Source organism: Neomonachus schauinslandi, chromosome 15, assembly GCF_002201575.2.
Source record: "Neomonachus schauinslandi chromosome 15, ASM220157v2, whole genome shotgun sequence".
Lineage (NCBI taxonomy): Eukaryota > Metazoa > Chordata > Mammalia > Carnivora > Phocidae > Neomonachus > Neomonachus schauinslandi.
The window spans coordinates 59,186,751-59,199,171 of NC_058417.1; the positions used below are offsets into that span (position 1 = coordinate 59,186,751).

General features: G+C 50.1%; 1 protein-coding gene across 3 annotated transcripts in view; it reads right to left on the bottom strand.

Annotated features, from left to right (window-relative positions):
* The window catches only part of CSNK1D (casein kinase 1 delta), a 33,644-nt gene that overhangs the window by 16,254 nt on the left and 4,969 nt on the right, over positions 1-12,421 (bottom strand). For all 3 annotated transcript variants that reach the window (XM_021680883.2, XM_021680884.2, XM_021680885.2), the window contains exon 2: positions 9,446-9,556. In XM_021680883.2, coding sequence (XP_021536558.1) covers positions 9,446-9,556 — 111 coding nt within the window. The remainder of the gene's footprint in view (positions 1-9,445; positions 9,557-12,421) is intronic.

The window sequence follows — 12,421 nt, forward strand, 5'->3', positions numbered from 1 at the left end:
GATCCCAGGGTCCTGGGACTGAGCCCCGCATCGGGCTCCCTGCTCAGTGGGGAGCCTGCTTCTCCCTCTGCCTGCCCCTCTGCCTACTAGTGCTCTCTCTGTCCAATAAATAAATAAAATCTTAAAAAATAAAATAAAAATAAATCTAAATAAAAGTTATTATAAATTCTAATTATCTTCCATGTCAAAAAAGCTACATAAGGGCACAGCATGGGAGATTTATAAAAGACTCAAACCCAACTTCTGGAGAACTACAGTGTCTGAGATTAGATGGTGCAGAAGAAAAGATGTGTGACTCGAAGCCACAGCAACAGAAACTACTGGAAAAGCAAGAGCCAGCTTCAAGTCATCCGAAACCTATTTCACCGAAGCCCCCAGGAAAGATGGAGGAAGGGGACAGAGATGATGCTGGAAGCAGATGAAGACGACAGACCCACAGATGTAAGCTCAGCGGACCCCACACACAGGAGCCATAAAGAACATCCCATAAATGTCCATACCTGCCAATCAAATCACTCACAATGAGTGATAAAGACAGCATCTTGAAGCAGCCAGGGAAAAAATCCATATTACATAAAGAGGACAAAGGCCAGGATCACTGCAGCCTTGTCAGAAACAGGCATGTAAGAGCACAGTAGGGCAGCATCTTTCAAGTACTGAGGACACCAACCTCCGAAAGCCAAGACAAATGAGGAGATTTTCAGATACAAAAAAACTGGAAAAATCCATCAGCAGCAGATCCGCACTGCTATGTATGGGAAAGGCCACCCTTCGGGCAAAAGGTAAGTGACGGGACATGGGCCCACACAAAGGGATAGAAAGCACTAGAAATAACAACGTAAGTTTACACGTAAGATTTTTAAAAATTATTTCAATCCCCTTAAGAGGACTTTTTTTTTTTTTTTTAAGATTTTATTTATTTACTTGAGAGAGTGAGAGAGAATGAGAGAGAGCATGAGAGGGGGGAGGGTCAGAGGGAGAAGAAAAGATGTGTGACTCGAAGGCACAGCAACAGGGAGCAGACTCCCCGTCGAGCAGGGAGCCCGACGCGGGACTCGATCCCGGGACTCCAGGATCATGACCTGAGCCGAAGGCAGTCGCCCAACCAACTGAGCCACCCAAGCGCCCAAGATAGGACTGTTTAAACAAAATAATGCAATGCGGGTTTGTAATATGCAAACGTCCGTGCCGCAGGGAGGTACCACAACGGCAGGCAGCAGGCAAACCAAGCGCACCGTCACAGGCCCGTCTGTGCTACACCAAGTGCAGAGGGTGGCAAGGATACAACACGAGTTGTTGAAGACATACTTGATAAACCCTAACCCAGCCACTAAAGTAACAAAGGAGAATGTTAGTGAGCCAGCAGAGGAGCAAATCATAAGAAAAACCACTAAGAAATGTAAATAAAGGGGCTCCTGGGTGGCTCCGTCGGGGAAGCGTCTGCCTTCGGCCCAGGTCATGGTCCTGGGGTCCTGGGATCGAGCCCCGCATCGGGCTCCCTGCTCCGCGGGGAGCCTGCTTCTCCCTCTGCTGCTCCCCCTGCTTGTGCGCTCTCCCTCTCTCTGACAAATAAATAAAATCTTAAAAAAAAAAGTAAATAAAATGCTTGATTAATCAAAAAGAAGGCAAGGGAGAAGGGGAGACAAAAACCAGCAGCAAGATGGTCAACCAAAACCTGGCCTGTCAGGAAACACATCAAGTGTAAATCCTCTCAACACCCCAAATAAGGCACACTTTCTCAGTAGATAGAAACAAATGCCCTTCACACACAAACAGGTTGTAAGAAGGACGGTGCAGGACACCAACTTTAGACAGAAGGGTGCACGAGAGCTGGGTCTGTGTGGGATGCAGTAGGCTGTGGAGAGCGTTTCCAGGGATGTACCTGTTATTTCGTAAGGATAAAGGCACCAACTCGTCAGGAGAATGTTACAATTCCACATGTTCACACAGCTAACAGTACAGCTTCAAAATACATGAAGCAAAACCGCAAAGAGATCGACAAACACAATTTGACAGCATCCTCAACACCCCCTCAGGCAGCGGAGCATACTCTCCTCAAGCACACACGGGGCAGTTAGCAAGACAGACCCAACAATGGACATAAAACAGGCCGAGAGGTAAAATGATTCAAGTTGTACAAAGTATGCTTTCAGACGACAATGGAATTTAGTCAGAAATAACAGAGTGCTCTCTGGAAAACCCCCAAATATTTGAAAGCTACATAATACACTTCAAAATAACCCACAGATCAGGGAGAAATCAGAAAGGGAATTAGAAAGCTTTTTGAACTAAATGAAAATGAAAACACAACACATCAGGGTTTATGAGACGTGCTCTAGGAGCACCTGGGGGAAATTTATAGCAACGAAACGCTTGTATTAGAAAAGACAGATCGGGCGCCTGGGTGGCTCAGTTGGTTGAGCGACTGCCTTCGGCTCAGGTCATGATCCTGGAGTCCCTGGATCGAGTCCCGCATTGGGCTCCCTGCTCAGCGAGGAGCCTGCTTCTCCCTCTAACCCTCCCCCCTCTCATGTACTTTCTCGCTCTCAAAAAAAAAAAAAAAAATTTAAAAAAAAAAAAAAAAAAAGAAAAGACAGATCAATGACCTCAGAATATAGGAAATTAAACCCGAACAGATGAAATAAAAATGATCACAGCAGTCATCAATGAAATGGGACACAAAGAAACAGAGAAATTAGTGAAACCAAAACATGTTAAGAAGACTTTTTTTTTTTTTTTTAAGATTTTATTTATTTATTTGAGACAGAAAGAATGAGAGAGACAGAGAGCACATGAGAGGGGGAAGGGTCAGAGGGAGAAGCAGGCTCCCTGCCGAGCAGGGAGCCCGATGTGGGACTCAATCCCGGGACTCCAGGATCATGACCTGAGCCGAAGGCAGTCGCTTAACCAACTGAGCCACCCAGGCGCCCTAAGAAGACTTTTGATAAAACTCTAATCAGACTGATTAGGAAAAAATAGAGAAGGCACAAATTAACAATATCAACAATGAGCAGGTTCTACATCTATTAAAAGGCTAATGGAGAAATATTATAAACAGATTTATGCCAGTAAATTCAATCATTCAGATGACACGGATAAACCGTTTGAAAGACACCAACCATCAAAGCTGTTAACTGCTGGCGGGATGTAACGGGACAGCCACGGGGAAAGCAGTTGGCCATTTACTACAAAGGAAAAGCATTCATCTACTTCTGACTCAGCCGTTGCACTCACTCCCAGACACTCACCCACGAGGAAAGGAAATAAACGTCCATACCTACACAAACATTTATAGCATCTTTGTTTGGAACGCCCGTGAACAGGTGGAGGGATGGAAAACTGCTGCATCCACCCAGGGCACACCGCGCGGTGCATCGTGAGGAGGACTCTCTCAGGGGCCAGGCAGGCGTCCTCGGGCTGGGCAGAGGTGAGGGGCAGAAGGGTGGCTGCGGCCACCGCGGGACACCCGCGGCTATAAGCTCACAGCCATCACTCCGGGACGCCGTGTCACTTCTCACTGTCCCAAAGAACTGCGCCCTGGGCCCCATGTTCTCAGGACTCCAACTGCCCTGGCCGTGTACAAATGACAGACCTTGTGCATTCTAACTTCGCTCTTGCCGTAAGCATTCTGGGTTTTATGTTCCCGTGTATTTCTGGGAGATGCCCTCCTCGTGCACTGGGCTCCCGGGGCGAGGAGACGTTGCAGGGAGGGGTCGGCGGCAGCCGCAGGACGGCGCAGCAGGCACACGCTCTGCTGTCTCCCCCGCGTGCAGAACCACCACTTGGAGCGCACAGGAACCACCTCACTTTTACGCTGCGCGTGACTTGATCTCTCCCTCCTAGAAGACTCGGAATTCGTCTACACAGGGGTCAGGGAAAGGCGCTGAGCGGAAGCCACAGCTGGGGGAGGCTGGTCTAGACCAGTGTAGCTCCCATCTCGGGACACGGGCTCCCTGCACCTACCAGATCCTTTGCTGGCTCAGGTCGGCACTACCAGCACCCCAGGGTTCATGCACGAGTCTGAAAAAATTCAGGTTGGTCACGACAAGTTGTGAGAGAGCCTGAGCTGCCCTGGGGTGTCATATGAAGCAAAGCCCCAAATCCTTAACCTTGAACACGCTGGGTTCTCTTGCCTTGGCTTCCAGGGACCACGGTGTCCGGGGCCAGCACCCTGCCCAGCCGCAGCGGCGCTTAGCGCCACGGTGGTGAGTGCGAAGGAGTGCACTGGACCAGCCGCGCCTCATCCTGGTTTCTAGCTGCCCCCTTGGATCGCTGTGTCTGCTGGGCCTATAGGACTCCCAAGCTGCCGGCCGGTGATCGACAGGCAGCCTGGCTTGTATAAATACAACGAGCTGGTCTTTCTCCGTGTTCTTCTGCGGTTTTATTGTTTACCTTTTTTTTCCTACTGAGAGAAAAACAGCCAGAGGATCTGACAAAAGGCTCTGCACCAGGAAGAGGATCTGAAGCACAGGCTTAAAGGACCCCTTCTTGAAGTATGTTTGTTGGGGGGGGTATCTTAGCCATCCTTTCTTGGTGCCCTCTTCCCCCATTTCCTATTTTGGGCCAGATCTTCTGTCCTAAAAACTTGACTCCTACCCTATTCCTTCCTCTATCCCCCCACTTCCCCAAAAAAGCTCACACACCCTTATATTTAATTTCTGGGGTGTCTCCATAATTCTTAAATGATTTGTGCAAAATTCTGAAGAAGCCAGGAACACTCCATCCCTTGTTCCCAACCTCCCGAGTCAAGACTGTTCTCTGGCACGATTCTGGCCACACTGCTGTATTTAGATGGATCAAACCCGCTCCAGTCTCTAATCCTAGGGAAGATGTGCAAGCAGGTGGGGGGCGGGGGGCAGGGCTGGGAGACCAAGAAGGGAAGATGACTGGACCTCCAACCACTCAGGAGCATCCCTGAAGGTCCAGGACATGCACGTCAAAGGGGCCACAAGACTGTTTAGTAGGATGTGGGTGAATGTGGGGCGCCTGGGTGGCTCAGTCGTTAGGTGTCTGCCTTCGGCTCAGGTCATAATCCCAGGGTCCTGGGATCGAGCCCCACATCGGGCTCCCTGCTCAGCGGGAAGCCTGCTTCTCCCTCTCCCACTCCCCCCTACTTGTGTTCCTGTTCTCGCTATCTGTCAAATAAATAAATAAAACATCTTACAAAAAAAAAAAAAAAGGATGTGGTGAATGTAACTCCATGCTTAATGCAGGAAACTAAAGCTTTGTATGGAATCTTGAATTTCTGGGGAAGGAGGGAGAGGAGGGAAGCATGTGCTTGTCTGCCCTCTCCCAAGCTCCCTCCCCCTGCTCCTGAACTGCAGGAGGCTGAGCCCCCGGGTTCAGTGACCCCGTCCCTGGAGAATACGGATGTGATGGCTGGATCTGTTACCACTGTGTAATACACACACAGACCCTTCCCCTTCCCCTCGGAAAATACAGTGAAGAAAGAGACGCCCTCATTTTTTAATGCTCCCCCTTGTCTTCTGTGCTAGCGAAGCCACCCCGTGCCACACGAGAGAGGAATGGTGATGACAAGACCAAAGAGGATGTGGCTCCAACAGAAGCCCAGATGCCACGCAGGTGGGACGGACCCGGCCCTGCAGGCACGTGCGGCACCCAATGTCATCCTGCAGGCCAAGTGCTTGCCTGCTCCATAAAACACAATTCCACTCTCAGTCTGCCCGCCAGAAAATCTGTCTGGGTGCCATCGAGGCACCGTCCCCGAGGGCAAGATGCCAGAAGCAGGAGGCAAGTAGTGCTTACAGAGATGTAAGGTTACTACGCAGCCGAGTCAGCACAGTGGCCCCCGGGGTCCCAAGGAAAGCCGGACCGTACTGCACAGATTCCAATGTGGCGTATGTCAGGCAGAGGTGCATCAAGGACTCACAATGTCCGTTTACACTGATGGGGTGTCCCAATGGCGGCACCTTTTCCTCTAGTGGTCAATACCAGCATGTCTTGTCACCCCAGCATCAGGGAGCAGATAACATGTGGTAAAGGCAGAGCGCCCTTGCTCTTCAAGTTCTCTGGCCAGAAGATGCTCAGCTTTCTGTGTAGCCTGCTTTGTCCTGAGCAGACTGTCGGAAAATCGAGTGGTGAGGCCCTGGGAAGCAATGAGCTATAAAGCTATTCATAAGCATGTTCCCGCCGCCGTCCAGACCGATCCCAAGATCAGAAATCTGAAAATGCACGTCACTGCCGGGCCCGTGCAGGAGCAAGCAGGGCCTGTGGGGCGAGAGCAGCGGGGTGGCCAGCATGCTGCCCCCACCCGTGTGCCATTCGGATGGGAAATGGGTCGCCTGGCTTCAGTATGTGTAGTTCTCAACACCTGATGGAGTCCAAAGATACCTAAATCTATGCTCAGGGGTGAAATACTAGGGGACAGGCACAGGCAAAGGCTTTTCGTTTTTACTTATGACAAGTTCCAATATCCAACATTAATGCAAATAAAAATTTTCAGTTTTCGGCAATTTAAACCTAAAACAACTATAACTGCCAAACGTTTCTAGACAAGGTCACTGGATTTTTAAAAACAAATTTCTTACGGGGTGACAGAGAAACAAAAACTTAGAAACAAACTAGGCAGGGATGTCGGGGGCAAACTCTGGACTGTGGCTTCTCCCCCAGAGTGCACTGGGACTGGCATGTGGGCACTGGGGAGGGGGGTCCTGCCGCCTCTCAAGCAGGTGGGCGCAACAGGTGTTCAATTTAGTATTGATCCCCGTATATTACAAATGTTCTTGGCTACTGTGAAACATTTCTTTTTTTTTTTATTTTTATTTTATTTTATTTTATTTTATTTTTTATTTGCGAGAGAGAGAATGGGAGAGAGCATGAGAGGGAGGAGGGTCAGAGGGAGAAGCAGACTCCCCGCTGAGCAGGGAGCCCGATGTGGGACTCGATCCCGGGACTCCAGGATCATGACCTGAGCCGAAGGCAGTCGCCCAACCAACTGAGCCACCCAGGCGCCCACTGTGAAACATTTCTTAACAAAAAGACAGTGACTGTCCAAAATAAAGCATGGGAACTGACCAGGACTTAGGACGAGAGAAGTGAACTTGGGGACACCACCTACCCCTACTGCGCTAGCGGGTGCCAGCCCAGATTTTATACAAACAGCCCACTCGCCCCTCCCACATGCCACACCCGCCCTGAGCCTTGACCTGAAGCAGCTGTGGACTAAACACTCGTTCTCTACTGAGGGACCACCAAAAAAGGGTGGGTCCAAAGCCACTCTGGGGACATCAGGATGGGAAAGAGCAGTTAACGTCTAGGTAGGGCCTGCAGTCCACTGCATTCTGAGAAGAACCTGATGTCTGCCCAAGTCCTGACCCACGAAACTGAGCACCATCTACTCTGCTATTCCGAGTGTCCCATCACTGCTAGCAGATCTGCGGCAGGTGGAAGCATCTGGGGCATCTGGGGCATGCCTCCCCAGCAGAGCTGCTGTGCAGCAGCGGCCTGGGCACCACGATGCTCGGGGTCAAATCTCTGTCCTGGAAGGCTCTGCATCGGTCTGCGAGGCTGCACCCACCGCACAGGGCTGTAATGGTGGCAGACGTACCCGTGTCCATGAGTGAGGCTGACCCCTCCCTCAGTCACAGCAAGCTCGAGGGGGCACGGCCGCCTCTCAGCTTCCAGCTTCCTCCTAGGGTGCTGTCAGTCTCAACCACTTGCAAGCCCAGAACACACCATTAAAAGCATCGAAGAGCCACAATCGGAGGTACCTGCTGTCCCTTCGCCAAGACCAAGTGGTCTGTGTGTATTGGCACGAGATGTGATGCAGAAGGCTGACCAATAGCACGTGGACCCCTGCACCCTGTCTGCTTTGTGATGGCTAGGAACTCACACACTACCAGAATCATGGACTCTGCGTTTCTGGACATCATCTGTTTTCAAAATTGAGATCTTTACTTCTTCTTTAAAGCACGCTGATAATATCCACCAAGCACACATTTGAAACAGAAGTAAAACTCAATCTACATGTGGGGGATGGCCAGACGGGAGAAGATCCTAGGTTTCTAGGACCCTAGAGAAGGGGCACAAATCTTAAAGCAAGGATTCCAAAGTGAGATGCAATGCTACAGCCTGGGCCCCCAGCCCCACAGCAGACAGTTGTGGTCCAGGGATGGAGAAGCCCCGTCCTGATGGGAATAAACTCTTCTTTGTTCAGTCTCAGCCACTTATCCAATTCCTATGTGGGGCGTCAGCTCACCGTTTCCTTTCCTTCTGCCCTCTGGCCCTCCAGCTTACAAACTCTCACAGAGATGCTGCTTGTTAACACTCAAGGCTTTTAAGCTGGAAGCTTTCTTCAACCCCCAGCCATCAGGCCCTGCCCAGCCATGAAGGCCACACCCCAAGTCGTCACCTTCTCACCACCACCTGACAAGCTGTGTAGACTGTCCCTGATGCCTGAGAAGCCTGCCCTCTGCTGACCACTCCCTGGGGTCCACAGGCGTTTCTGCGCCTGGGTGCCGGGTCCCGAGAAAGCTGGGACAGGATGCTCTGGACGCCCTCTGTGATGGATCCGGCAGGACTGTCGGTGTTGCTCTGATATGTATCTGTTGCTAAAGAAACACCTGCTGCTGTGTAAAGCAAGAAATGTTGGTTGCTAGTAGCAGCACAGAGTAAACCATTTTTGTGGAGGAAAGATGCGAGAGTGAAATCACCAATCCTCCCTTCTCACCTGAAAAAAGCGAATTCAGACTCTGAAGACAAGTTTTCATTTGGCAAGGTGCAGAGAACACCCCAAACTATGAAAGTACCACAGAGGCTTCTGCCATGAAGGGTCTCCAAACAGGATGCAGTGCAACCATTCTTCAGACACAAAGCCTTGATCCCGAGGGGAGCTCTCTGGGGCGAAGCACGGACATGTCCTTCCTAATGCTGCAATGTCTTCGGGACTCTGAGACCTCCAACAAAATCCCCACCTGCTCCATTAGCCAAACTTCTGAAGTCCAGAGAATTCTAAAAGTTAGACTCTGAGATCAGGATGGGTGCTCTCAAACATCAGACACCCTTAGGTCTGAGAGGTTTCGCAGAATTGAGACAGTAATTGAGTTGGAAGGGGCCACAGAGGTCACTGAATTCAAACTCTATTTCACTCAGGAGCCTTTGAGGGGGCTCCCCCAAAGCTGTGAGCAAAGCATGTGACTGAGGTGGCACACCCAACAATCAGGAGCATGCCTGAAAAATCAAAATTCACACGAACCCTGAGTTCAAAGACAATACTAGCTAACATGAGGCTAAGGAAAAGCAGAAAATCATGTTTTATGTTGAATGAGGCCCTCAGTAGGCCTCTCGGTATCTGAAGGAAGCCACGTGACCGAGTCAAGCGTACAATGTCCTCCCTTTCCCAAATAAACCAGAAGCTCTGATTCACGACACATTCTCCCTCATCAAATACAACCCTGGTTTTCTTTTGAACAGGTAAAGGGCATACCTCCTCCCTGCATCATTTTGTAGATTTTGCTCTCAATGTGGAGCTGAGGGTGTTTGGTTTTGACACATTCAAGCTTGATGGCAACTTCTTCTCCTGCAGCAATGTCCGTACCTTGGCAAAGAAAGAAAATCACAAACATTAATAATCTGGCGTCTACCACCTAACGCAATGCTACCACACACTACAGACCCTCTGCTCTGTTTTCCACCATGAAATGGTGTCGGTGGTTGACAAACCCCTGTGGAAAATCATTACTTTCACTTTTTAAGCAGGAAGTCTTTGATATGTATAGAAAAATCTTATTTAGTATTCCCTCACCCACTTCCATATGTCCCCACTCTGATCACGTCAATAGGGGATCCAGAGACAGGGTGGTGTGCTTCTCGCTGCAAGGACTCCCTTCTTTTCTGCCCTGAACCTTCCTGTCCACCTGTTGGTCAGCCCCTGCGTTCACCCACCCAGGGCCAAGCAGTGGGGGAGTTCCAGGGTGACTGTGTATGCTCCCCGTTTCTCCATGCTGCCTGGACAGGCCTGTGTGGGTGGGTTTGGGCCTTTCTTTTTACCAAACACCCACATGGCTTCAGTCCACCCACCCCGGTGTTGAGCCGCACACATCCTGGAACAGTCAGGGCACTTCTCAAGTGGAACTGGTTCCCATAAGGAGACTCCTGCAAACCTCTCCCTTCCTGGGGAACAGGACCTTGCTGTGTATTTCTTACTGATGCTGGACCAGAGGGCAGACCCCTTTTCAGAGCCCAAACGAGACCCACCAACATGCACCTGTCACATACCTTTTGTTAGTTTTACGCTAAAACTGGCAAAACATCTGCTAATACCTCCTGATAACCAGCCCATAAGTTTGAAGGCAAAATCAGAGTTTTTATCTAAAAATGTTCTATCTCTGCTTTACTCCAATTAAGGAAATGCCAATGTGACAACACCCTGACCCAGGCTTCACAGACAAATGCTCCTGAGCTCTCATCTGCCCCAAAGCTGTGCCTGTGAACCCTTCTTCAAGAAGCTTTAGCTGGGGGCGCCTGGGTGGCTCAGTTGGTTAAGCGACTGCCTTCGGCTCAGGTCATGATCCTGGAGTCCCGGGATCGAGTCCCGCATCGGGCTCCCTGCTCGGCGGGGAGTCTGCTTCTCCCTCTGACCCTCCTCCCTCTCATGCTGTCTCTCATTCTCTCTCTCTCAAATAAATAAATAAAATCTTTAAAAAAAAAAAAAAAAAAAAGAAGCTTTAGCTGGGGGCACCTGGGTGGCTCAGTCGTTAAGCGTCTGCCTTCGGCTCAGGTCCTGATCCCAGGGTCCTGGGATCGAGCCCCCATCGGGCTCCCTGCTCAGCGGGAAGCCCACTTCTCCGTCTCCCACTCCCCCTGCTTGTGTTCCCTCTCTCTTGCCTCTCTCTGTCAAATAAATAAAATCTTTAAAAAAAAAAAAAAAAGCTTTAGCTGGAGAGAACAGGGCAGAGTCTTAAATAGCACATACCTAGTCCTCCCATAGGTGGCTTCTGAGTACGGTGTCCCCCCTTATCTGCGGACGACCGCGGTCTGCGAACAGACGATCCTGCACCTGCCCCACAGTGAGGTCAGCAGTAGCCTCACCCGATGCCACAGGCCCACATCACTCCCCTCCCTCCTCCTGTCACATAGGCACTTCATCTCACAGCGTTGCAACAAAGGGGGGTACAGCTCAGTGCGATGATTTTGAGAGACCCCAGTCACAGAACTTTATTTACAACATATTGCTATAGTTGCTCTATTTCGTTATTAGCTATTGTGAGCCTCTTACTGCACCTAATTTATAAACGTTATCATGGGTAAGTATGTCTAGGAAAAACAAGGTATACATACCTTGTATGTATCTGGTACTGTCCGTGGTTTTAGGCACCCCCTGGGGATCATGGAATGTTCCCCTGTAGATAAGGGGGTCCAATGTATAAACCACTTTAATCCTTCCCAGCAGTATGTTTATCTGTACTGGTTCCAGCAGCTCAACAGACCCCAGACACTTCCTTCCCCAGGAGATTGTAGTGTTGGACAAAGCAACCTCAACTGACTGGTTTTTCTCTCCACAGGTTTAGTGGGGAGAAGTGCAATCTGCTTCACAAGAGACTTGCACAGAGGAGTGGGTTCACAGTTACAAAGCACTTTGAGATTCCCAGGCAAAGGCAGAATAAGATCAGCAAGCACTAAAACCATGATCAGCCTGCAGGAACGCTGCCTGCTGCGGTTTGTGTGTCCACTAAACGCCCAAGAACCCCCAAAGTCTCCTCCAGACTGCTCAGAGGGCTGCAAGAAGTGCAGTGCTTCCTGTGAGCCTGAACCCAAAACCATGGGGATAACCACCATCTGATCACTGCAAGTGACCATTCCAGATTTAAGAACTTCATTTACCATTCCACAGAGACTCTTTTAGGCACTCAGAAAGAAGACAGGTAACACATTTTGTTCTTCCTACCCGCATTTGCGATGATCTATCCAATCACAAGAGAAATGACTTCATCGTAAATGTACTGTGCAAATGAGAAATGCACTGGGAGTTCCTGTGAGGACCTGGACTCTGAGCTGAACCCGCCAGCCCAGGAGACACAGAGAAACGGATGACTCAGCTTACTGGTTACATCAGCAACTCTGTCCCCCAAAGCATGAGCAGGGGGGCCTTTAGCGAGAGCACTCGTGCTCCACCAACTACGTCAGCACTGTCACCCTTACCATGAAGCAGGTTTTCAATGACAAGACAGCCCGGACCCACACAGACTACCTACCAGACCAGCTCCTTCAAGAAGGCAGAGAACATTCTAGCTCCACTCTATTGTGGCTGATAGTGCAAACATCAATCAACCCAGCAATACTGACCTGACAGTCTTGGAGGCAATGACCATAGGCAACTCTGGAACACAATCTGAATTCCATTCTCCTATCATGGTGCCAGCCTCCCCCCAGGATCACACTTGAAAACAGGGCCAGCCTCCCC